Source organism: Artemia franciscana, chromosome 9 (genome assembly GCF_032884065.1).
Source record: "Artemia franciscana chromosome 9, ASM3288406v1, whole genome shotgun sequence".
In the NCBI taxonomy this organism is placed as follows: domain Eukaryota; kingdom Metazoa; phylum Arthropoda; class Branchiopoda; order Anostraca; family Artemiidae; genus Artemia; species Artemia franciscana.
The window spans coordinates 12286847-12314292 of record NC_088871.1 but is presented as its reverse complement, the minus strand read 5'-3'; the positions used below and the strand labels follow the sequence as shown (position 1 = coordinate 12314292).

At 36.6% G+C, this 27446-nt stretch overlaps 1 protein-coding gene across 4 annotated transcripts; it reads right to left on the bottom strand.

The window, feature by feature from the left end:
- Nucleotides 1-1890: 1890 nt before the first annotated feature.
- On the bottom strand, nucleotides 1891-24551 carry LOC136031007 (exocyst complex component 4-like). Of its 4 annotated transcripts, none has more exons than XM_065710171.1 (3): nucleotides 24520-24551; nucleotides 11713-11841; nucleotides 1891-5614 (listed from the first exon to the last, which is right to left on the bottom strand). In XM_065710171.1, exons 2-3 carry the CDS (start codon nucleotides 11823-11825, stop codon nucleotides 3139-3141), a joined length of 2589 nt encoding a protein of 862 aa, XP_065566243.1. In that variant the 5' UTR covers nucleotides 11826-11841; nucleotides 24520-24551; the 3' UTR covers nucleotides 1891-3138. The 4 variants fall into 4 exon arrangements, with proteins under 4 accessions (XP_065566243.1, XP_065566242.1, XP_065566245.1 ...); XM_065710170.1 differs by having other exon boundaries at nucleotides 24513-24550; XM_065710173.1 differs by having other exon boundaries at nucleotides 24501-24529.
- Nucleotides 24552-27446: the final 2895 nt, after the last annotated feature.

The following is a 27446-nucleotide window of genomic DNA, read 5'->3' as shown; positions in this document are numbered from 1 at the left end:
TTTGGTAGGTTTTCGACCTTAGGAACAAATTCAGCTAAAGAACATACCTACATATTCTCTAAGAGTTTTCGGAGTGAAATCCTAAATAGATACTCATTATGAACGAAAGCGTTGTAATACGTGGGACATACAGTGTTAAAGTGGACCCAGTCCATGGAAGACTTTTTGAAATATAAATTCTAAAACTAAAATGAGTATAGTCGAATCTTTTTTATACCAAATTCAAAATAATAATCATCCCAAATGGAGAGGAATAAAAAGTTGCGTATTAAACAAAGAATTCAGCATTAAAGTGTACCAAGTACAAACAAATTAAGGGTCGATTTATAAGCTGATAAATATTATGCTTATAAATACTGACGATTGGGGATTCAGTTAGGATTATATTTTCAGTAAGCTTTCTGCAATTCCACAACTTTGGAACTTCCAAAGAAAAAAATGTCTTCTAAAAGTGATGTATTACTGTAAAAGAAGCCATAAATATACCAGTTTTCTGTCGAATAGACCCTTTGACATTTCTATGACGATTCAGTCCTAGTGGCGATAAAAAATTACCCCAAGATTTTAGACAATATCCTTTTTGGTATTGTCATTGAAAAGATCGAAAAAGTGACAGATTTGTCCCCTCCCCCTCCTAGACTAAAAAAAAATACATTTGCCTTTTCTCCATAAATTTCCATGAACTGAGGCCACTGGTATAAAAATCCCTGTTTTAAGCGCATTTCCCATTAACTATATATGAACCCCTACCCTTCATTTGTCAACTTCCATCTTAAAATAGTCAGTTGGGATCTGAAGCTCATATTTGTAAATGCCTGTAACCGTCGAATGCAAGAAAATTCTTGGATATTATGTATCAGTTTTAAAGTTTATAATTAAATTAAAAAGTGGCTATTTATATGTCTAAAATATTTGGTATTCAAATTCAGTTATGATGATGAACTATTATAATTATATTATAATTAATAATCAACTGTCGAGTGCAAGAAAATACTTGGAAATTATGTATCAGTTTTAAAGTTTATAATTAAATTAAAGGGTGGCTATTTATATGTCTAAAATATTTGGTATTCAAATTCAGTTTTGATGATGAACTATTATAATTATATTATAATTAATAATCAACTGTCGAGTGCAAGAAAATACTTGGAAATTATGTATCAGTTTTTAAGTTTATAATTAAATTAAAGGGTGGCTATTTATATGTCTAAAATATTTGGTATTCAAATTCAGTTTTGATGATGAACTATTATAATTATATTATAATTAATAATCAACTGTCGAGTGCAAGAAAATACTTGGAAATTATGTATCAGTTTTAAAGTTTATAATTAAATTAAAGGGTGGCTATTTATATGTCTAAAATATTTGGTATTCAAATTCAGTTTTGATTATGAACTGGTAGTGCTACAGAAATGAATTATAATTGATAATAATCTTTTTTAATTCATTACATTAAATTTATTAACTATTTAGACTTAAGCAACTAAAACTTACTATCTAACTGTTTTTTATATTTGTTTAAGCCCAATAAACAGTCTGAGGACCAACCCACTATGGTAAGTAGTAGCTTGTCGGTAAAAGCTGAGAACCATAAACAAAAAAAAGCTTAGGTTCATTGTTGCTATGAAAAAAAATTAAGCTCCCTTCCAGTAACTGAAATATCTTGGACAATATGCGAATTACAATAAACACAATATATTACAGCACAAAACCTACTCATTCTGTACTCAAGGGCCACCGCTCTTCAAACAGGGAAGGGCTTGTGACTCCCAGTTTTGAGCCAAAGTTCCTGGCTGCAGTTGGAAAATATTGCGTTTCAGCTACGTCGAGGAAGTGCCATTTTGAAAATCTAACTCTCAAAGCATGAAAGTAGCTCATTCTTTACAATTTCTTAGTTCAAACAGTATGGCATTATATTTTAAACATAGATTGGTACATCTGACAGTTGAATAATTTCATTAGACAGAAAACAATGATTGAAGAAATTTTTATGACTTTCTGACAAACGTTACTCATAATCGTCGTTCGTTGTATCAACAGGTCATGGTCACTGTTAGGGGCAGGGCAGGTGAGCAGGGGGGGGGACAGGTCAAAGTCAAACTGAGAGTTTGTCCTCCTTCAAAGTCCAAGATATACAGAAACTTCAAAACGCTGCAACACTCAGAAAATAAGGCGGTTTATTAACCCCAAGGGGTAGGATATAACTAGACTTTTTCTTAAGGATGATACAATTATGGGTAAATCCAGAGTTGCAGAAGAGCAGCCTACATTAAAATTTTGAACAATTTGAATCTATCTAGAGAAAGAAAGTTGGCATTGTCAGGAAACATTTTCTTTTCTTGGGCGGGGGGGGGGGCTGTTAAAAGGTCTAAGCGTTCAAACCTGAAACAAACTACACTGAAAACACAAGAAGATTAAATTTACATGCAAACATAGACGCTAATTAAATCGAAAAACTGTCTAAAAATTTCAAACCGCACCCCAACTCCCCCGTAAAGGCTGAGGATATGTATCACCCATATTCAGATTAATATACTCCCATTTTACAAAAACACTTGAAAAAATATTCTTCATGAGTTTAATGGGTTTTTTTTAATAACTTTTAGTAGTCAAAAAAAAAAAAAACTCCATCAAATATATGCAAAGTCTCGACTTGGCTTTTGTACAAATTGGCACATCCTTCCATGAAAATAAACTTGAGGAAATTACAGAACACAAATAAAGCAAATTAGGTACTTTGTCCCCCCCCCACAACCCAAAAAATTACCTCAGTTTACTTTTGGATAAACGTGTTTCTTTTCTGTACAGGAAATTTCCCGTATTCTTTTAAATCAATTCTTAAGCTTATTTTGATTATGAATTGTGCTTTAAAATCATTCCTAAGTTATTGAACAAAAAAAAAAGAAGTCAGGTACCAATAATAAAACAACAATGGGTAAACATATTTATGCTGTACTCCTCTTTTTTGAAGTTCAAAAGAAAATAGGAAAGTATCTGAGACCTTGCCCCCCCCACAGTTTCAATTTAAAACCAGTCTAGAACAAAACAAAAAATAGCTTTAATATCACTAGCACCTATAGAACAATTGGAAACAGATCGTCACTACTTCACTGAATTCACCTTCAATATTTTGCTTCAAACTGCAACACCAACCTCCTCAAACAGATCAGTAAGACGATCCAACTGTTGCGAGAGGCTTCGAGGTGATCCTCCTCTACTCCTATTCAAGAGTTTCAATGCATCAGCATATTCCAGCTCTGTAAATAGCTTTCCCTTTTCCAGAATACTATCTAAAAGTTCATCTGGGGTAAAGACTAGCATCTCATAGTACTGCCCAGCTCTTTCTAAGCCAGGTTCCCGACGTCCACTAAGGTTGTTCATCGTCTGACTAAGTGTAACTATATTCCGCACCATTTTTCGAGCACCAGCAGCATTAATTTTTGCAATTGTGGAAGCGTTTGATATTAGAATACTCCCACAGAAATGACCTACGCCTTCTATTATGTATTTCTGCTTCGAACGTTGAAGAACAGGTGACAGCAAAATATCAACATTACTCAAATGTTGGCAAAGCTTCGTAATCTCTACATCTGGCTCCGGCGATTCACTCAGTAACCAATAGTTAGAGTTACGCATCTGCGAGCTAAGGTGGTAAAAACAATGGATACGTATTTCCAAATGGAGAATAAGCAAACAGGTATCAGAAAGGTCTGAGAATTGACGTTGAACCGACTCTAATTCTTTCAAATTTTTGAATGCTGCTCGAATGTATCCATTAATCTTCCAAGTAAACCATTCAAGAGATTCGTGCAGAGTACCTAGCGCTTTCATTTTCAAGAGATCATTTATCATTTCGTTACTGGATAAAGATGATTCAGGCAGATTTGAAATTAAAACTTTGCTTTCTTTTGCAAATTTATCGAGTGCTTCTTCAGGTGTTTCATGTTCAGGCGAGTCATGACTTAACTCCTCTAAAGCTTTCCAGCTTGGTAGCGATTTTAAAAGTCGAGCAATGTCATTGTCTTTCACCCACGACGCTGAGAGTATTCTACGATCATCCAAATCCTCATCTACAGTTGATCTATAGTTAGAAAGCACTTTTTCTAAAAACATACTAAGAGCTTTTATTAAAAATTCTGCATTCTTGTTTGTCACAGTTGGAATATTTGAAGCCAAATGACAGGAAATACGTACAATTTTTTCAGCTTCAATACACCACTGATAAATAGGCTCTTTTGCCTCAAGAGCAGCTAAAGTCACTGGATCTGATATCAAAGCGTAAGTACTCTCTGCCTTTCTATCAATTTCACTGAGTGAGTTTTCTAAATCAATCTCGAGCTCGTCCATTACGCTTTCAGTGGCAGTTTGGGCAACATAATTATACAGCTCACAATGACTTCCACTTGTATAACCAATATCCACATCAATGTCTTTCATGAGGTCTCGTAAAGTGATATAAGCTAAAACTAAATTATCAGCCCCAGGTTGACAGAGCAGCGGCATATTACTTTCTGCGCCTTTATCACTCTTGCTTTCTAAAGCTAACCCAACTGCTGATGACCGGAAAGTGAAAAGTGATTTCAATGGTCTATTTGTTCTTCTTCTAAACTGTTCATTGAAATCAAAGGAAGATACTTGATGCTTAACAGGAAATAAATCAGAGGACCCATTTTTCTTTGTTATATGCCTATGTAAGACATCCTGAATCTCAACCTGAACTGCAGTCCACACTTGCTTAACTGAAAACATCTGAACATTAAGTTTTTGTTGGTTAGCGACAGTGGCGAAGGCTGTCCGAGTTTGATTCAGAGCGTTCACTACATGACGCACTTGCTGAACCACAAGTTCTAAAAATTGACCAATATTTCGATCACTTTGTTTTAACTGGTATTCTAGAGTGTTTTCTATGATCTTTCTGAATTTCGGACACATATTAATATTGATTTTGTCAATAGCATTTTGAAGTTTTCCAATCTCTACCAGAGACTGACAAAGATTTGTCAATTTAATAATTTGAAATTCTTCTGCCCTCCCTGTTTCTACCTTAGACAAAATCGCTTCTCGAACCCCAGGATTAAGCAGCTGTTGAAGTTTTTCTCTACCCGAGCCAGAGGAGGGGACTCTCTGAAAATTCCCGAAAAGAACACTTTTGCACGATTCTTCAAACACCAATTTTTCCACATTTGACAACAATGCATTATAAATAATTTCTCTTTTATTTTCAACTTCTTTTCTAAGTTCATTGAGACCATCAATTTGTGACAATGGGCCATCCAAAGCCTTAACTGTGGTACAAAGCAGTTGAGATGCTTTTGCATATTGTTTTTTATCAATAAGTCCCAGGAGTTCGTCATTGACATCTTTAAGCTCTTGTATATCATTCAATATTTTACACATGGTCTCATGTTCCTGGCTTTCTTCCCACAGGCGTCTCAGTTCATCATGTTTATACCTGAGTTTCACACGGCATGAAGATAGTTGAGATCTCACATCACGAATCTTCTCTAAAGTCTCTGAAACTCTGCTCATGGCATCACTGTAGGCTTTCATAGATTCTTCAAAAGTGTCAGCATATTTGTTCACATATTTATCAACTCGAGCATCCGTTTCCCTAAAATAAGACCCAAATGGTTAGACAATACTGTTTCAAGCGTAAAGTATGAAACAGACGACAATACTGTTTCTTACAAAGAAAAATATTAAACCGGTATATAACTAACTATTATTAACTAATTATTTTTATTTTGAAACAATCAATATTAGGAATTCTAAGAATAATTACTATAGTGAAGCCCAGACGCCACTTTCCAAGGGAGATTACCCCTAAACCTAAAAACCCAGAACAAGCTGATGATATTTCTCTGATGAGCTGACTGATAAAACATGGTCAACTCAGTCAATCAATTGATTATGGGATTGAATTCGGTAATGAAATATTTTAATAACATTCAACATCACTATCCAAATAGCACAAATACACACAACAGCATGACAAATTAGGTTGTCTCTGGTACAGTTTACTACACTCAAGCTACACCAGAGATAACCTAACTTGTCATTTTGTTGTGTATATTTGTGCTATTTTCATGTCGATGTTGATATTATGTCACGTTGATATTATTAACATATTTCAAACTCCAACTGTACCAGAGACTAGTGTTGGGCTATAATTTGATTAAACGATATATCGATACTTTTACTTTCGATAATCAACCTATCAATTCCGATATTTCTGATCAGTTTGTTTCTCGGTTTACCTTTAGGTTTTGCCAAAAATTCAATAAGAAAATTGTAATTAAAGAGTATTTTGCATAATTGTTTTCAAAATTTTGAATAAAATACAAAAAAAAATTAATATAACAAAACCCAGATCTGGAATTACTCAAACTCGGCTCTAAAATATAGCCGATTTGGATTTAAACACAGTAACTATAAAATAAAGTACTGTCTATTTTTGGCTATTCAAAATCACCAACTGTAAATATTTTCTCCTGGTTCTGCCTTTCAGTGATTAGATCAAATAAACCATAAAGTTTTTTTTTCAACTGAAAGCAAGTATAAACATGATTTTACTCCACTTTCAAGAAAAATATGGATTAATACTATTTACCTCTTAATATTCTAATCAAATTTTGTAGAAACACATTAACATAAACAACAACAGCTAAGAGCTCATATGGCACTTGTGACGAGGCAAGAAGAGCTAAGAGCCAAGAGACCATATGGTATGAGCTCTAACAAAATTCTATGAATCAATAGATTAATTCAAAAGGAAAATAAGAGGCTTAACGCCAGTCAGGATTTAAAATAAGAGCTCTGAATCACAATGTCCTTCTAAATATCAAATTCATTAAGATCCGATCACCCACTCGTAAGTTATAAATACCTATTTTTTTTCTGATTTTTCCTCTCCCTTTAACCCCCCAAATGGTCAAATCTGGGAAAACGACTTAATCAAGTCAATTTGTGCAGCTCCCTGACACGCCTGCCAATTTTCATCGTCCTAGCACGTCCAGAAGCACCAAACTCGCCAAAACACTGAACCCCTCTCCCCAACTCCCCCAAAGAGAGCGCATCCAGTACGGTTCCGTCAATCACGTATCAAGGACATTTGCTTATTCTACCCACCAAGCTTCATCCCGATTCCTCCACTCCAAGTGTTTTCCAAGATTTCCCCCTTCAACTCCGCCCAATGTCAAAAGCTTTGGTCGGGATTTGAAATAAGAGCTCTGAGACATGAATTCCTTCTAAATATCAAATTACATTAAGATCCGATCACCTATTCGTAAGATAGAAATACCCCAATTTTAACGTTTTCCAAGAATTCCGGTTTCCCCTTCCAACTTCCCCCAATGTCACAGGGTCTGGTCGGAATTTAAAATTAGAGCTTTAAAGCACAAGATCCTTCTAAATTTAAAATTTCATTGAGATCTGGTCACCTTTTCGTATGTTAGAAATACCTCAATTTTCAAAATTACCCCCCCCCCAACTCCACCAAAGAGAGCAGATCCGGTCCGGTTATGTCAGTCACGTATCTTAGACAGGTTTTTATTCTTCTCACACAGTTTCATCCTGATCTCACCGCTTTAAGTATTTTCCAAGATTTCCGATTCCCCTCAACTGCTCCCCCAATTACGCTGGATCCGGTTGAGATTTAAAATAATAGATCTGAGTTACAAGGTCCTTCTAAATATGAAGTTTCATAAAGATCCGATCACTCCTTCGTAAGTTAAAAATACGTCATTTTTTCTAATATTTTAGAATTAACCCCTCCCCCCCAATAGAGCGGATCCGTTCCAATTATGTAAATCACGCATCTAAGACTTCTGCTTATTTTTCCCGCCAAGTTTCATCCCGATCCCTCCAATCTAAGCGTTTTCCATGATTTTAGGTTCCCCCACCCCAAACTCCCCCCAATGTCACCAGTTCCGGTCGGGATTTAAAATAAGAGCTTTGAGACACGATATCCTTCTAATTATCAAATTTCATTGAGATCCGATCACCCGTTCGTAAGTTAAAAATACCTCATTTTTTCTAATTTTTCAGAATTAACCCCCCTCCCCACCAACTACCCCAAAGAGAGCGGATCCGTTCTGGTTATGTCAATCATGTATCTAAGACTTGTGCTTATTTTTCCACCAAGTTTCATCCCGATCCCTCCACTCTAAGTGTTTTCCAAGATTTTAGGTTTCCCCCTCCCAACTCCCCCCCCAATGTCTCCAGATCCGGTCGGGATTTAAAATAACAGCTCTGAGACACGATATCCTTCCAAACAACAAATGTCATTAACATCTGATCAACCGTTCGTAAGTTAAAAATACTTCAATTTTTCTATTTTTTCCGAATTAACGGGCCCCTCGCTCCCCCCAGATGGTCAAATCGGGAAAACGACTATTTCTAATCTGGTCCGGTCCCTGATATGCCTGTCAAATTTCATCGTCCTAGCTTACCTGGAAGTGCCTAAAGTAGCAAAACCGGGACCGACAGACAGACAGACCGACAGAATTTGCGATTGCTATATGTCACTTGGTTAATACCAAGTGCCATAAAAAAACGGAAAATATACATTTTATGAGGAAAACCCCTCCTCAATACCTCTTACTTCACGCCGAAGTTTCTTTTTGTATTCTAAAAATCTCCTTGCTCAAATTAAACGGCTCTTATGTTTCAGGAGTTGTTGTTGTAATAATTGGTACAAAAAGTGAAAATTAGCGGAAATTAGCAAGATTAGGAGGGCTACTCCCTCTCATACACAATATAGTTTCTGTTTGTTTTAAGTTTTAATGTTGCTTCTTACTTTTAGTTGAAAAAATTACTTTTATTTAATTTCTGATTTTTTTTTAAAACAATGTCAAAAATTTCACCCTTTTCTCCATGGAAAATTTATCCAAGATAATTCCTCCTGTGTAAGATCCTCATTGCAGAATTTTCCGCATGAAAAATTCATGCCTGCTGAAAATTCTCCCCTAGAAAACTTTTTACGGACAATTCCGTCCAGAAAATCTTTTTAGCCTACTTTCGTTTAAACAAAAAGTTGTTTTTCTTTTAATCTCTAATCGTTTTTCGAATCATGCCGGAAATCCTGTCTCAGTGGAAAATTTTTCCAGGAAATTCTCTCATCCAATGTCTCAATAGAAAATTTCTCCCGCGAAAAATCCCCTCCAGCTGAAAAATCTAGCAGACAATTTCAACTCCTTTGAAAACTTACTCTGGACATTTTCCCGAAATAGCTCCACATAAAAACTGAATTGATAAGGAGAAAGTGAGTCAAATAAAAAAACACTCCCGTGTGTTGTTTCCCTGTGAAATGTCATCCCCAGATACTTCTCAACCTTTCCTCCCTTGTAAAATCCCCCCCCGAAAAGTATCCCCTCAGAAAATTCAACCTCCCCAAAATATGTCTGCTAACTTCCTAATAACAAATACCATATGTAAACATTAGACAAATTCCATAACTTACAACCCTTTCGCCAGGGACTTGCAGGGTCGTGTCATCCCCAGAGACATGAGTACTTGACCTTTCAACTATACTGATCAAAACAACTATCTCAAAATTTTGATCCAATGACTTTGGGAAAAAAGGGGCGTCAGAGGGGAGAGAATCTAGGTGCCCTCCAATCGTTTTGGTCACAAAATGGGGAAGTAGAACTGTAATCTTCGAGCAAGCCCCCTCCTAATCTTGTATGAGCATCGGTTCACACTGGCAAAAAAAAATAAATACAAAATCTCGTATTTTTGCAGATGGAAGCTAGAAACCCTTACATTAAGGTTCTCTGATATGACGAATCTAATGGTGCGATTTTTATTAAAGTTATTTGACTTTTTAGGGGCGTTCCCACCCTTTCTCGAAAACCATACAAATTTCCTCAGGTTCATAGCTTTTCATGGGTATATAAAACATGATGAATGTTATATATCTGGAGTCGGCATAAAAAGCCAACTCATTTGGTGTACCTATTATTATCAAAATTTCTCCTTGTTACAGTTCTCCTTATTTACAGTTCATTACCACAAACTATTTGATTAACTGATAAGACCGGAAACTAGTGACTCCCTATTGAGAATCAGGAGAGCCGTGACAGATACAGCTGTTGACGAAGCCTGACTTGCATTGACTACTGAGACTTCATCATGTCACCCTCACAAACTGACTTGATTCTGCGGTGTCTCAATCACAGGAACTGCCTCGTCACTTGCATCTGTTGATGCAGATTCCAGTAACGCTAGATCCATGTCTCTTGCTATTTTACTCTCGACTTGGAGAAGATCTTCGTGGGTAATATACAGTCTCATGAAAAGTTGATTGAGGTATGTGGCAATCGTGAGGAGTGTGATCTGAACAAGGCCTATAAGCCAGAAAGGTATTTTATCTAGCCAAGCCTTTTGGAGGTTCTCAGCAAAATTTTAGAGTTCACCTTCACTGAACGTAGTTTGAGAACAGGATATGCCAACTTATGGATAAAGGCTGTCCAAGCTATGTCTCAGCACATATGAATCAATGGGTTGAATATATTATTCTTCTTCTCAGCCATTTACGAAACAATTTTCTATGTTGGATCTTCTCTGCTGGACCTTCAGCAGTAGATACAAGAAAAATCCGAAATAAAACCGTCTTCGATACTGATATTTTCGTTTCGATTTCGATATCGGTATTTGGTGTGATATATCGAAATCGATATCCAATATCACCCAACACTACCAGAGACAACCTAATTTATCATTCTGTTGTTTGTGTCCGTGCTATTTGCTGGTGATATTAGAAGTTATTAAGATATGTTTTGTTTATCGTTCCGCGTTTCCTGCTTCTTTATAAGTTGTGTTTAACTTAGCTTAGTTAAATTTTTTTCCTTGATATAAGCTTCTGGACTTGAAGCAGAAATATTCGGATTTCTTCATTATTTAAAGATTGTTGCTTTGTCTTCTGCTTTGTTTAAAGTATTATACCCGTTTTCTCAGTTTTTTCATTGGTTAGGTTCTGTAAAATAAAGAGAATAGCGACATACATAGGTTGTTTTAAGGCTTAATAAGAAACTTTCCATTAGTACATTGGAATTCCTTTTCAAGTTCAGCCAATTCTTTTCCTATTGCAAAATTCAGCCTGGCAGCTTTCTGCAAATCTTGAATATTTGATGGAAAGCAAAGCGAGCTTAGCTAGCCACCTTGCGAATATTGTCCTATGGTTTGGCTCTCAAGATGAAAGTTCTGTTTCGCAAATGTGGATTTTATCATTGTGATCTTCACAGTAACGAAATTTTTCATTGGTAAATCCAATCAAAAACTATTTCGACCAGTTACAGTCAATCTGCGGTTTATCAGCTGTATACAATACAAAGTTTTCTCTGTGATGGCCATCAACTTTTCTTTAAAATCCCCAAAAATGAGAGGAAACCTTAATAAAAAATGAAGGTAAAAAAACAATAATATAATCTAATTTAAATAAAGTGTAAAAAAATAAAATCACAATCTCTCAAAAGGCACTGTATCCACTGAGTCAACAACTGCATCTAAGTGCAACGTAGACAGAGTGACAGAGGATGGCTGAATTTGGAGTTTCTCTATAGTTGGGAGGCTACCAGCTCCTTAACCAGGACATAGCAAGCAGCCAGAGAACCGGCAGAACTCATCACAGAGCGCAACATGGATGGAATCTTTATTTCGCCCCAATATACAATTTAAGATAGCCAAAATGAAATAGAGAATTTGACCTACCTATATGATCTTTCAAGTTTGATCTTTTCCTTTTCTCTCTGGTCATTTTCTCCAGTAGCTGACAGCAAACGAATCACCTGCATCAATAAACTCTGTGATTCACTTGGATCCATTGTTTATAAGTGCAACCTGTAATAAGAAGAGTTCATAAAAGTTAGTGGTTCTCTTAACACAATTCCTGGAAAGAGTTCGGAAGTTAAGAATACTCCTCCTTCATCAACCCAGTTTAGGGGGTCAGTACATCCTCTCTGTCTCTCTCTTTTAGTGTCATTAGAAAAAAAGACAAGCATAACTAGTAGTGGAGGAGGAGCCACGAAAGGCATAAAGAATCTATTGCATTTTAAGGGGGGTTTAATTTAAATATTCCAGGTAGTTTGAGCAGAATACAGGTTGATGTGATAGCAGCAGAAATGTATGCTGCAAAAGCTTATTCGAAGTTTAAGCTTCGAATAGCCCCTCCAAAGCTTATTCGATCCCCCCTCCTTCTACACAAAGTGCCTCTGAGAAAAAAATAAATGAACATATATTAATGCGTTGAACCCTTAGGTTATGGGTCTTTACTATAGGTAATGCGATACGATTGCCCCTGACTTAAACAGAAGAGTAGAAATTTCAATTTCCCTTCTAATGAAAATCTGGAATTACCTAATAGGAAAATAGATTGGGTTTTCCACGGGGGAGGGGGAACATTCCATGGGGGTATTTTCTGGGGGAGCTAAATGCTGGCTCCCAGGGGGAAAAGGTGGCATGAATACAAGATTCTCTGAGATGTGTAATTTGAAATAAAAATGAGGATATTAATTCTGCTTCGGCCCTCCATATTGTTGAAAATCCAGATCAAGTAGTTCTTTTCGATGAGGCAACTTCAATACTTCAAGTAAATGGCTTCCCACATTCTTTTGGGAAGGCAATTGAAATTTTTAAAAAATCCATAAATAGATACATTGCTTTAAATAAAGATACTGGAGATATTCCAATGAGCCCAATTTACAATAACTTAAAATTAAAGGAATCAAATAAAATTTTTCTTCAGTTTAGATTAAAATCATCAGACCACACTTTTAATGAAAATTAGGTCAGAAGACAATCTAAGTCAATCACTAAGCAGAGAATTGTTGCCCAATCTAATAGCTGAATTGCCTTTCATTTATTCTGGCTGAGTTTTTGGTTTGTTTGATTCAGTCTTTCTTCTGCACAGTTAGAATTAATTCAAAAAATCAGTTTTCTTTCTTCTTTTTTTTCAGCACTGAAGAGGGCTGGGCAGAAGTCCCTCACAAAATATCTGCCTCTATCATTTTCGCTTTTTTTTTGTCTGCTGGCTAACATTACCCTCATTTTCTCAGCTATTTAACGTTATTATTTTTTTTCTTGTTTTTTACATCAATCCCGCTTGTAGCCCTTTCTACCTTTAAAAATTCACAGAACTAGTGTAATATTATTTCAGCTAATAAACCAACATTTTAAAATTATAATTACCTGTACTATAATACACATTATCGTTCTGATAACCAGAGACCTAAGTCAGACAAACGACCTTTTAAACCAGGGAACACAGCTATGCATAAAACAAAATCATATTCAATCCTTTTTCTGTCAGCCTCTTCACGCTTTTGTGTAATAAAAATTGCAAGGCGTTGTAAAATATGTCATTAAAATATGTACAATACCGGTAACATAGGTAAAACTCGTAAATTACGTAAAATGGGTAAAATACGTAAAATATCCAATTTCACCGTGACTAATTTTACCAGTTACAACACTACGTCTAAGTTACTAGCAGTAGTTGTAGTGATAGTGGGCAAAGCCAAACCACATCATCCCAGCTATTCCTGGTAAAATAATACCTAAAAACTATAACAGATAGTGCAGAGAAATAGCTAAGTGAAAAAGTTAAAACTTCCCTGACTGATAGAAATTATACTTAGGAATTACATCATATGCAGCCCAATAGGGCTGCTGAAGCAAAGAGCAATGGGGGCAAAAAGTATTATTTTTTCTTTTCTCTTTTTCTTTTAGACCAGGGCACTTCGTATCGAAGAAGTTGTTGAAACCTTGAAAAGAGTTCATTTGATTGGAAATTGGAAGAGCTTGTGATAGTCAAAAGTGATTGAAGGGCACCTAAAATCCCTTCCATGCCCACCATTTCCCCAAACACATCCAATAGAATTTTAAAATAGCCATTTTGTTCAACGTAGTTTGAAGGCCTGGAAATTATGTCTTTGAGGATGACCCCCCCCCAGGGCTCTCAGGGCAAGGGTTGTAAGTTAGGCCCTATAGGGCATACAAGGTTTATATAGAAAGAGTGATCGTATAAACTTTGGAATGGGCTCATTGGATTGCTAATCAGAAGTTTTAGAGTGCTTTTTGACATTCAGAGTGATGGGAGGGAGGATACCTCCCCCCAGCACTTCGTATTTTCTAAAAATACATCTGATAGAAATTTGAGATGGCTAATTGTTGTCGTAGAAACTTCGAAAAAGGCTCATTCGATTGGAAATTGAAATGGCTAGTGCCCTTTTTCATAGTCGAAAGTTATTGGAAGGCAACTAACCCCCCTCACACCTCCACCATTTCCCCAAACACATCCAATCAAAATTTAGGAGAGTCATCTTGTTCAACATAGTTGAAAGGTTCAGAAATTATATCTTTGAGGATGACCCCCCCCCCCGCAAAGCCCTCAGGGCAAGGATTACAAGTTATGCCCTGGGGCATATAAAGAATATATACATATATATATGTATATATATATATATATATATATATATATATATATATATATATATATATATATATATATATATATATATATATATATATATATATATATATATATATATATATATATATATATATATATATATATATATATATATATATATATGTATATATATATGTATATATATATATACATATATATATATATATATAGAAAGGGTGATTGTATAAACTTCGGAGGGGGCTCATTGGATTGGTAATTAGAAGTCGTAGTTTCTTTTTAAGATTCAGAGTGATCAGAGGGTGAATACTCCCCACAGACACCTTGTATTTTCCTGAAACACATCTGATAAAAATTCTGAAATGGCCATTTGTTGTTGTAGAAACTTCAAAAATGCTCATCCCACTTCCCCTCCTTTTTAGTACCAGATGTATAATCATTCAACACCAAACATAATTTCATGAAAAATTGGGAATTTTCCTCAGGGAGAATTTTTTCGGAGGGGGGACGCCAGATCTGAACTACACGATGAAAAGAAACAATACTGTTAAAAATTACCAGCCAGATTTACAAAAATAGAAGCACATTAGAAAAAGCAGTATCACTACAGAGAGATGCACCTTGCTGCATACAAAAAGAACTAATTATTTTAACAACATCCTAAAAGAAAAGTTCTTGAAGGCACTGTAGAAGGGAAATTTAACAGGAGATTCCTTAGCACAACTGAGGACTATTAGTCAAATAGTGAGGTGGCAGTAAAAGTTGGAGAGTATATTACAAAACAAGCAATTAAAGTTAAAAGATCCGAGTCTCAGGGCTCTGCTCTGAGCTTAAGCCTGTATAATTGAATCTAACTGATTAACTGTTAGATGACTGTTTAGTGATGCCATCTGTATTTAGTGATTATACTACATTTTGGGCCATTGGCAGAACAGTAGAAGTAGTTGCAAAGGCATAGGATACAGTTTCAGTATTATAAACAGGGGCTACAGAGGCAGATTAAATTTTGTATAGAAAAAAAGTACTGCAGTGAAAATAACCCGGAAAAGCATAAGCTATAATCCTGACATAACACCATAAAACAAAACTATGACAATTGTAAGTAAAATAAATTTCATTTATATTACCATTTATAACAAATACATGTGGATAAATCATGTAAATAGAATAAATGGTAAAACTGGTGCAAACAGTATTACTGGCTTTCATATAAAGTGAATACACCACTCGATGCCTTTTTTTATGCTGTTTATAAATATAATAAACACTTCTACCGCAAATTCAGATTTAAGCACTTTTTGACCTCTTAAAAATGACCTATATATGGGGTCATTACAAATCTGTAATAGCTTAAAAACAAATTTGGGCTATATATTTGCACATCAAGGGGGTGGAGGTAAAGCATAGCATATATTAAATGGTAAACTAACCATTGCTGTATTTTTTTTATTTTTTTTTTATGTGTGTTTGTGCACATCGAATTTTAACGAGAAGAGAAATCACCAGTGCAACAGCCATAGACATGACTTAAACTGTAATTTTGATCTCAGTTGATAAACACAGTGGTTGTACCAACTCATGCACTGATTTTATGAATGGTGCTGGTATTTTCTATTAAGTTAAATAAAGAACATGAAAATAAGGACATAACATCTACCAAAATGTCAATCTTGTTAGGTAAACTGGCAAAAGTTTTCATTTAGTTAAATGAGGAACATGAAAATACTGAAATGATATCTTTGAAAATTACTATCACAGCTGGTAAGCACACCAGATTTACTGATTAGAAAGAATGGACAAATTTTTCATTTGGTAGAAACTAGTACCAGTTCCTTGGAAGGCGTTATAGTTGCAGTCACATTTTATAACAGGTTAGGTGGTGGGACTGAGCACCATGGGTGGTAAAGAGAGTAATGCCCATCCCAGAGAACACGTGTACATTTAAAACTTCACAAAATACATGAACTGGATGAGTGATCTTAACTGCAAAGGAATAGATTAATGGAAGGCATTAGATATGTTAAGTTTAACCCTAGAAGGGTAAACATTCGTAATTTTACAACATCAAAACACATTTTGTGGTTACCATGGAAATAGATGCATTGCACAAACCCACCTGTTATGTATACTAATATTACGAAAAGCCAGTTCTTGTGCCCTCACCAAGGTTTTATTATCTAAACTTTTAGGGGAGATATTAAGGGAGAGTAATACTATCCAGGAAAACCGATTTTTTATTAAAACTCTGTAATTACTAAACTTTTTAAGCTATGAGGCAAGATCAGTTTTATAACCTTGTTTACGAGCTTAGTAGCAAATTATGTCAGGTATAGAATAGAACAGGGGAAACATGCTGAATGATGTCTGTGGAAGGAAAAAGAAAAACCTTTAGAACAATCTTTGCCCAGTGTACATTTGTCAAATGACTACCAATTTTATCAACCACTGCAAAAACCCATTCAGCAGTGAACACCATGTGAAGTAATGCAACTGTAAGTAACTCTAATGCAACTCTAAGAAATGACACCAGTCTTTTGTGCTGTCTAAGACATTATTTGAAGATCTGTTTTTGATAATTCCCATTTATTTTTAAAATATACTTAGGTGATGAATTTTAGAATAGGTAAAGAATACCTTCCCTATGTTATGGAGAAAATCTAGAATGTATTAACAGTGGTAATCATGAAACCCTTCAATACATTTTATTTGATTATGTAGCATATGAAACCCATAGAACCAAAATAGGGAACTTACATTAAATCACACTTGCTAGCAATATGGACAAATCTAGTGTATGCCAGTTAGTGATGATAGGGCTGCAGGACATCTGTTGCATCCCATTGAGCAAGCCATGGTTTTGTCACCCAGTCCTTGTCAAGATTTGATTTGAAGCTATCAAGTTTTGTAGATCCCACTGTTTTCTTGCTTAGACCATTCCACAGACCTATTTGATTGTAGAAGAAAATGTTTCTTTTTCTTGTCTTGGCACACTTGCAGAACAGCTTTGCTGAATGACTTGACAACTGGACAGTTTCCAGCATATCTTTGTCATTAGACTTGAGCAGCTTATAGGTCACTATCATATCATTTCTCTATTGACAGTATGTCAGAGTTGGTAGCTCCAGGCTCTGTAGTCAACATCCATACTCTTTATCTTTCAGATTCTTTACACATTTTTTGCCTATCTCTGAACAGATTTGAGAGCCATCTGATCTGATTTATTAATTGGTGTGGCAATGCACATTCCATACTCCAATCTAGGTGTAGTGATTATGAGTGCTTGGCTTTGCTAGTGCTTGTGTTTATTCTTGCTGTGTGTGCTATGCTTATGCTTGCTTATATTGCTTTTTCTTTATAGGAGCTTGGGTTAAATAAATGCATTAATAAGAATTGTTGCATGGTGTCAGAAGCGGGATCTTGGCATTGAAATCCAAGAGCGCTATGGAAGTCCAAAAGCCATCCATCAACTGGGATGCCACCTCCTTGGCAGATGAATGGAATCGATTTGAACAGCATCCCCAGTTGATGCTTATAGAACCGATGGCAGAAAAGACAGAAAAATCTCAGTGTGCCTACCTGCTTATGTGGATGGGAGAAAAGGGACGAGAGATCTTTAATACTTTCGAAATGGAAAAGAGTGAAGCCAACAAAATTGAACCCCTTATCAAATACTTTACAGACTATACAAGCCCAAAGAAAAACACTGTGTTTGCAAGATACATCTTCCAGAAGAGGGACAAGTTAGAAAACGAAAGAATTGAAAGGTACATCACAGAATTAAAAACATTGGCCGAACCATGTCTGTACACAGAACAAGATGAAATGATTCGTGACCGAATTGTCTGTGGAATTCGAAACCAAGCTGTTTGAGAGAAACTGTTAGCGGAAGGTGACTCATTAACTCTTGAGAGTGCAGTATCAAGATGTAGAACCTACGAAACAACCCAAGCTCAGCTAAAATCATTCAGTGGTCATAAACCAATATCTATCAAGCAGGAAGTTGATGCAAACACACGTGGTCCAAGCCGGAATAGCTTCCAAAATCAGAAAGCTTCTGTTAATAACCACACCAAGGGTAGAGAATGCTATTTTTGTGGTGGATCTTACTCGACCAATCATGCATGTCCAGCAAAGGGGGAAAATGCGAGTGCGAGAAGCCAAATCATTTCGCAAGGGTCTAGCAACAAAAACGTAAACACCATTGATGAAGAAACTGAGTCATTCAGAGAGGCAGTCGATGATCAAGAAACAATTTTCCTGTATGCCATTGACAAGGGTAGTGGCAAAGATGAAGCCCTTGTCCCACTGACCTTAAATAACCAGCTTTCAGTCAACTTCAAAATTGACACAGGAGCCAAAGCAAATGTCATTCCCAAAAACATTTTCGACAAGCTTGACCCAAAACCTAATCTGCAATCAAATAATCAGTGACTGACCAGCTACTGTGGTGCTAGGATCCCTGTCATTGGCACTTGTAACCTTACCTGTAGCCATAAACAGTATCCCAGGGGTGCTCACAGATTCTATATAGTCGACTCAACATCAACTCCAATAGTGGGATATTGATCCAGCATAGACTTGAACCTCATCAAACTGGTACTCAATGTTAATGCAGAACAAACCAGCATAGACGAGAAGTACAAAAGCCTCTTTGAAGGCATTGGCTGACTTGAAGGGGAATGCAACATCCATCTAAAAGATGGGTCCATACCAACCGTCTATATAGCCAGCAGGGTGCCAGAGGCACTAAAAGACAAACTCCAGAACGAACTTAACAGAACGGAAAGAGACAGAATCATTGAAAAAGTCATGGGGCCCACAGAATGGGTAAATTCAATGGTGATGATTGAAAAAAAGAACGGAACTGTAAGGCTACGCATAGACCCAGTAGACCTCAACAAATGCATAAAGCATCCTTACTATCCCATACTTACCTTAGAAGATGTTACAGCCAAGCAGCATGGTGCAAAGGTGTTCAGCAAAATGGATGCTCAGTCAGGGTACTGGTCATTAGTCCTTTCTACAACTGCATCTGAGATGACAACATTCAGTACTATATATGGGCGTTATCAATTCCTAAGAATGCCCTTTGGCTTACTTTCAGCACAAGATGAGTTCTAGCGCTGTATGGAAGAAGCATTTGAAGGGCTGGAAGGAGTACCCATCATTATTGATGATATTCTAGTGTATGGAGCAAACCCAGAAGAGCATGATGAAAGACTCCAAGCCGTTATGGAAAGAGCACTAGAAAAAGGTGTTAAATTCAACAAGGATAAATGCAGCTTCAGTGCAAGCAGCGTATGCTGTTTTGGGCACGTAATTGGAGCCGATGGCATGAAACCAGACCCAGAAAAACTGAAGGCCATCAAAGAGGTGCCCAGACCTCAGAGTTGCTTACCCTCCTTGGAATGTTCAACTACCTCTCAAAATACATTCCCGACCTGTCTACTAGAAATAAAAGCCTTCAAGACATACTCAAATGTAAGCCACTCTCTTGGAGTCCAGAAAATGACCAGATGCTGGTAGAGCTCAAGCAGTCAATCATGTCAGGCATCTCCTTCTTCAACTATAAGAGTTTGAATGTGGAGCTGAAAGTCGACACGTCCAGCCATGGCTTGGGAGCAAACCTCTGTAGTGATGGAGAGGTAGTAGCATATGCGTCCTGTGCACTTAGCAAAACCAAGCAAAAGTACTCCCAACTTGAAAAGGAGCTGTACGCTATTGTCTATGGATGCAAGGACTTTCACCACTACCTCTATGGGAGACGCATTAATGTAATCACTGATCACTGACTGCTTGAGACAATAGTCAGGAATCCTATCCACAAGGCCCCTCCAAGGGTACACAGACAATTCCAACCATATGTTCTTCATCTGCAATTCCAGCCAGGTTCAGAAATACCAATTGCTGACGCTCTTTCTCGTCTCCACCTTCTGGATATCGATGAGAAACTAGTAACAGAAATAGACGTGTATGTTCATCAGATCTCTAGACATCTTCCTGTAAGTGATGAGAAAATCCTACGAATCCAGGAAGAAACTTCCAAAGATAGTGAACTCAGGATTCTGGCGAAAACAATCCATGAAGGCTGGCCGAAGAGCAGAAAAACATGCCAGTCAGAGGCACGTCCGTTCTGGAATATCCAGCATGAACTGTCAACAAACAAAGGGGTCATCTTCAAAGGCGAGAGATTGGTCATACCCAAGCCGGATCATACCCAGCCAGAAATCCCGAGACAACTCCATGCTGCTCATCTTGGAGTAGAAAAGACCAAGCAAAGAGCCAGAATGCTGGTTTATTGGCCTAGCCTGAACGCAGACATTGAGCAGTATGTTTGTAGTTGCCAAACATGTGCTAGAAACATGCCATCAAACCAAAGAGAGCCTATGATCAGTCACGAAATACCATGTCTTCCTTGGCAAAAAGTTGCATCCAACCTATTCACGTTCAACAATAATGACTATCTTGTAACAGTGTACTATCATAGCCGTTTTTTTTTAAGTAGACAAACTCAGCTCCACCACGTCAAAGGCCATCATCTCCAAACTCAAATCTCATTTCACCAGATAAGGCATCCCATCTATACTAATATCTGACAATGGCCCTCAGTACTCTTTGGTTGAATTCCAAGATTTTGCCAGGACATGGGGATTCACTCACAGAACATCAAGTCCAATATACCCCCAGTCCAACAGCCTGTGGAAAAGACTGTCCAGACAGCAAAGAGCCTCATGACGAAGGCATCAGAAAACGGTGAAGACCCATACTTGGGATTGCTCTTGGGACCCATGGATGGACTAGCCTCACCGTCCCAGCTTCTGATGTGTTGTCAATTGAGGACACTTCTGCCATGTACCACTGACCACCTAAAAAAGAAAGTGGTCAGCAATCGCAGGTTTTTGGAGAAACGTACAGCTCTCGGGAGACAACAGAAGTGTCAGTATGATGTGACATCTAGGCCTCTTCCGTGAGTAGAAGTAGGGAAATCAGTATATGTGCAGAAGCCTCTTGGTGGCAAATGGAGCCCGGCAAGAGTAATTGCCCAGTCTGAGGCCCCTCAATCCAACATAGTTGAGACAGATGACAGGTCTGTCATAAGACGGAATAGAGTTCACCTCCTTGGCAAGCCGCCTTGGCGTTGACTCAGAGACTAGAGACCTTGGTGGGCCAACTATCATATCTTTGACCCCATTCTCTACTCCAAACAAAGAAATTCCAGCTCAAAAATCACTGTCACCACTCGGAAATCAGCTCAGCAGATCACTGCTGCGCTCCTCAGCACCACTAGACTGAATGGAGACAGAGCTCACCTTATCTGAAGCCTCAATTCAGCCATGTGGAGCAGCACCTCTTCCCCAAGTCAGTGCAAGAACATGATCTGCAAGAGTGATCAACCCGCCAAAGAGATTGAACCTGTAAATAGTTGTGTGAAGTGAAAAGTATGCAATGTGTATACCAGGAGTACATATGAGAGAAGTGAGCCTAGCACCTTCATGTACTCGTTAAAAAAAAAAAAAGAAAAAAAAGAAGTGTTGTGTGATAGTAGATTTTACTAGCGTAACAAACCTTATGTGTACTTAGAATACACAATAGAGAAGTGAGCCTAGCACCTTCTCAAGATGTAGTGATATCTCAGATAGTGATGGTATGGTGCAGTACTGGTGTATTGTGAACCAATTAGTTTAAAGTGAAAAGAAGGGAGATGTAGTGATTATGATTGCTTGGCTTTGCTAGTGCTTGTGTTTATTCTTGCTGTGAGTGATATGCTTATTCTTGCTTTTTTTTTTATAGGAGCTTGGGTTAAATAAATGCATTAATAAGAATTGTTGCACTAGGTTCATCAGGCTTTTATAGAGTTTAGTCACTATTGCTGGGGATCTACTAGTCATTGTTTGCTAAATGATACCATGAGTCTGGTTAGCCCCTGCTATTGCAGCATAGGTGTTGTAATTGAATTTGGGGTCTTCATCCACAACAATGCCCAAATCTCTTTCTGAGGTACTCTTAGAAATCAGTTATCTCTCACTGGATTTATTAACATTGAATATTGCTGTTGTGGGTTGTCTCTTTCAAAATAGAGAACCTTACATTTTTCAACATTAAAGTCAATTCTTTGTATAGCCTATTGCCCCATTAGGAACTTTTAGGAAGAACATAACTTTATCCATATTATGGATTTCTGCTGGGTTTACATAGTTCAGTTGAAAATAGTAGCTATTCTTTAAAGGTTTTAAGTAGATTTAGAAGCAAAACTGATTCAGATGAATTATTGATATTGCACAGCAAGGAGTATATGTCAGTTGCTAGAATTAACTAGTGGAACTGTGTTACTAGTAACAGAAGGGGTGGTAAATATGATATTAGGGAGGAATCATAAGTATCTTAAATTTTGAAGAATTTTCTATATGGCTGTGTTAGTGTATAAAGATTATAAGTACACATATTAAGAAAACATTTCTTACTTCATAATAGCCTATGCATAAAAATTCCAGGTTATATATATATATATATATATATATATATATATATATATATATATATATATATATATATATATATATATGTAAATATATATATATACTTATAGTACTCATATATTATTTCTAAATATATTCCCTTCTCAACAGGCCTAACTGTACACTCATATCTAAACTTTTAAAGTTAATTAGGATTATGGCAACATTCTAGTGTAGCTACTTTTCACTATCTTGAAAAGGGGTTAGGTTAGGAAACAAAACTTTTAGTAATGAATCTGGGGCCAAAAACATACTCTGGGAAGGTTTTGCCAAGCTACTATTTCAACCCTGTTCTGATTTCTAAGTCTTAGAAATTTGCCTACTTGATAGATCTATACCAATTAAAATTTTGACAAAACAACATTTTGCCTTAATTTTTGATTATCAGTTTCTTTTTCTCTGGTCTTAATTCTTGAAAAGACAATTCCTGTTATTTAAGTAGAATTTTACACCATATCAATGGTTTTTTTTTTTTTACTAAATTTGGGAAATGTATCTGCAGGTCTTTGAAACTTCATAAATTAAGATTGAGCCAAGTTGTGAAGCTGAACAGTTTTCTTGTACTTAATTTAAGCATAACACATGTTTTGCAAGGTTTTATCTTCATATCACAAAGATTTTTAAAGGTCATCAAAGGTAACTGTCCTCTATAGAGAGAAGGAGTGGAGATAGGTACTTCAAAATACCTTCCCAGTACTTAGGGTGAAATCTTCAGTATCCAATTGAGCAAAATTATATAAAACTAAAACCCTCACACTTTACCAAAAAGGAATTGTGAAGAATTATATATGCCTTATCAAAAAATACCTAAAAATCTATGCTATGCATCAATATGGTTATTATTAAAATTACTTAAGATCGAAACTTCAAATTATTAGTTTATTGACTTATGCTACCTACAAAGACCTCTTTTTGAAAATACAATGCTATTTTGATGTATAGGCCTATATCCTTTCAGCGTTTCAGTTTTATTCACATATTAGCAGAAAGCTGATTTTCTTTCAGTTCTAAAAGTATAAATTTTATTGCTTGATATTTATTCTATAAATCACAAATATTAAACATAATTATTTCTTTTCAGTTAGCCTACTTATCAATACAGAGACCATGTTTTTATTTTATGCTGATAAATTATTGGTGAAAATTTCACCAAGAAAGGGGGGCTCTTGTTACTACATTCACAAACAATAGTTTTGTAGTAAAATAGGGATGGTCAAAAGCCCATCTCTATTTTTCCTGAATGCCAAAGAAAAGTGGTCTTTCCCAGAAAAAGGTCTTTTACAATACTTTAGTCTGTTGACCCATGCCTGAAAGGTTTATTTTACTAACATAACCCCTTTCCAAGATAGTGAAAAGTAAATAAACTAGAATATTACTGGATTAGTTTCTTAGATGGAGGAAAGAACAGATTTGGACACTTTCACAAACCCTATATTGATGTGTAGGCTAAATTTATGTGTGAAAACTGACTTATCAGGCTTAAGATTATACGCTAGCAAAAAAGCCAATTAAATAAGAGATCTTCTTTAGAGGTATTCCAACGGAAGCTTCATAACTTTTAAACAAACCATGAACCTGATTACATTCCTCCTAAATTGTCAACCGCTATATTCTATTTGGATAAGATACATAGTGCCAATATGCAGATTCTTAATAGGTAGCAATACAGATAAGGTTTAGGCTAATCTCTGTATTCCTATCAAATCGTCAGAGATTGTAGGTTCTAGAATTGGGATGCAAACAAGGATGGTTTGAAGAGGGGTGAAGGGAGGATAGTTCCCCCCCCAAGGCTTTTTGTGAAGCCAGAAAAGTCGTTTATTTTGACCTCGTCGAGTACCAGATACACGATTCAGAGACAGTCTAAGTTATAGTTTCCTTTTCCGGGAAAGACTTATGCTTGTTTAAACCTCCTGGTAAAGAAATGCTCAGCCTCAGTTATAGATACCGAAAACTGGATCAACATATAGATAGTATTAACTTGTTATATTTTATTGTTTAATTGTAATTTTTTTAATTTTCTTTATAAACAGAGTTGTTTAAATTATATCAGCTTTAAAGGGACTGGACTGGTGGCAACTAGCGCAATAAAAACATGTTTATGCTCGAGTATGATTTGTTGTGCCTGGTCGTTCAGATCTAGCCCCTACTTTTTGTGAAGTCACAGAAGTCGTCTATGGTGGTCTCGTCCCGTTCCCAGGCGCTCAATTCAGTCAGAGACAGTCTAAGTTGTATTTTCCTTTTCCTGGATAGACTTTGGGATTTCCTAACTTCAGTAGAGAAATAGTAAATTTTAGCACTGTATGGCTTCAGTCGTAGATACCGAAAACCGAATTTGCATGTAAATAGAATAGAGTCGTTCTATTTTATCGTTTAATTCTTACTTTTAATAATTCCAAATTTAAATTGATTCGTTTAAATTAAACCAGGTTCAAAGGGACTGGACTGGCAGCTCGCCTTAAAAAACTTCTGTTTAAACTTACATGATTTATTCCTGTTAGATTGTTCAATAGTTTGGGAAAGTTCAAGTGAAGCCTGACTAGATAGTATGAACAAACTAAAAGTAAGAAACCAGGTTACTTACATGAAGTGTGTGTCGAACTTTGACTACGAGTGGGAAAGAAGGCACGACATTTTCAAACGCAACGGAAAAGTAATCATAATTTAAAGAAAAGGAGTTCTACGAGACTCTTTCAAAGCAAGTGTATCCAGGACAGTGAAAAACTTGATTACAAAACGAGGCTCAGACGGATACAACGCTTGAGAAGGACACGCAAGATTTGGCTACGTACCCAGTATTTGTTTTCCAAGACAGGAATGCTTTTGAAGAGTTGGGATAGCTCATTCAAGTCAGGCGGTAATTTTTGTCTAGGACGAAAGCAATAACCAATATTGAAACTCATAACAGACAGAAATTAGATAAGAAATTATTCCAAATGTGTGCCTTCAGTTCTTTACGATAATTTTTCATGTGACGCCATAAATCAGCATAAATGATAAGAAGGAGTCAAATATAGAACAAGACATCTCCGATCAAATACCCAACAAGGTATTTTTAATTGTGCTACTAAGCTGAAAAACATTATACCAATGGTTGAAGGTTCCACCGCCATTTTTAAGACTGTCCAAGTATTGCGAAAGATTCTTCCCGCTTCGGGTGTTTCCTTTTCTCCACTGGTCCCTGAAGAAACTAATCCAAAAATCTGTAATACAAGACGGTGTGTGACAATGGCACAAAATTAAGAGCAAAGTAAAGGCGAAAAAGGAATAACGACAAGTAATTTCTCTTCCAAGTCACATAAACCAGCTTTGTGCGATATTTGTCACTTTGTCAATAACAGCGGTCGTAAGGGATTTCATTTCCTACTTGATGAAAGCACCCAAATTAAGGTTTGGTAGCAAGCAAAAGATGAAGAAATGAAAAAATTGTGAAATTTTTTTGGATATCGTAAGAATTTTAGCGAGACAGGGCATTGACTTTAGGAGAACCGAAGGGACAAAATGGCGACTTTGTTCTTCGGTTCTCCTAAAGGCAATGCCCTGTCTCGCTAGATTTCTTGCGATGTCCAAAACACTTTCGCATTTTTTCTGTTTGTCTCTTTATCTTTTGCTTGTATTCTTCAGTTTCTAATAAGATGCGTGGCTGCTCTTGATACCCAATATAGACCATACCAATTTGCCTATTTATGCACGATTTCTCAGAACGAATTCATTTACTTACAAGTCAGGAACAAGATCCTCAACACAGTCTTTGATTCAAAATTTTATTCTGTGATGGCGGATACAACACCAGATGCTCCTAATTTTGATAAGATTGTGGTCGTAACCCGCACTATCAGCTCAGAAGGTACACAAAGAAAAAGATTATTGTGAGGCTAATGAAAAAACTGAGCAAGGTATGGCAGAAAGTATAATAGGAACATTGACAAAGAGGGGAATTCCTTTGGATGAACTGACTTTCCAGTCTTATGACTATGCTAGTGCAATGTCTGGCCAATATGATGGAGCCCAGCGGAAAGTATCTGGAATTTTTTATTGCTGTGTGCCTTATATTCTCTGCCAGGCCCACAGACCAAACACCGTTATAGAGCATAGTGCAATTCATGTCTTAGTGGATTCCAAGGGCAGAAACCATGCAAAATCTCGAAGCAATCGTTACTTTGCTTGAAACAATCGTTTCCCCCATTGACGAATTTTAACAGATAAAGAACGCCAATGCGAAGACGAAGGTACAAGCTAGCGGCCTTCTGAAAAGGATTCTAACTTAGACTTTACGACCTGCCTCATGCTTATGAAAAATACAATGTACAAGACCAGTATAGTAACAGAGAAATTTGGAGAAGAGGAGATCAACATCAAAAATGCAATCGAGGTGCTTGAAGCTATGAAGAAACATTTCGAAAAAATTTAATTGACAGTGCACCAGTGTTTCCTAGATGGACGGAAGTCAACTCAGGGGTAGATTTCATCTGACATCATCGTCGGCGACTTGAACCATCTTGTTT

Bases quoted from the DNA above. Each gene is read 5' to 3' on its own strand.
- LOC136031007 (XM_065710171.1), bottom strand. From the start codon at position 11,825: ATGGATCCAAGTGAATCACAGAGTTTATTGATGCAGGTGATTCGTTTG. The intron at 5,615-11,712 runs GTAGGTCAAATT...GTCTTATTTTAG, and splicing joins AAACTTGAAAGATCATATAG to GGAAACGGATGCTCGAGTTG.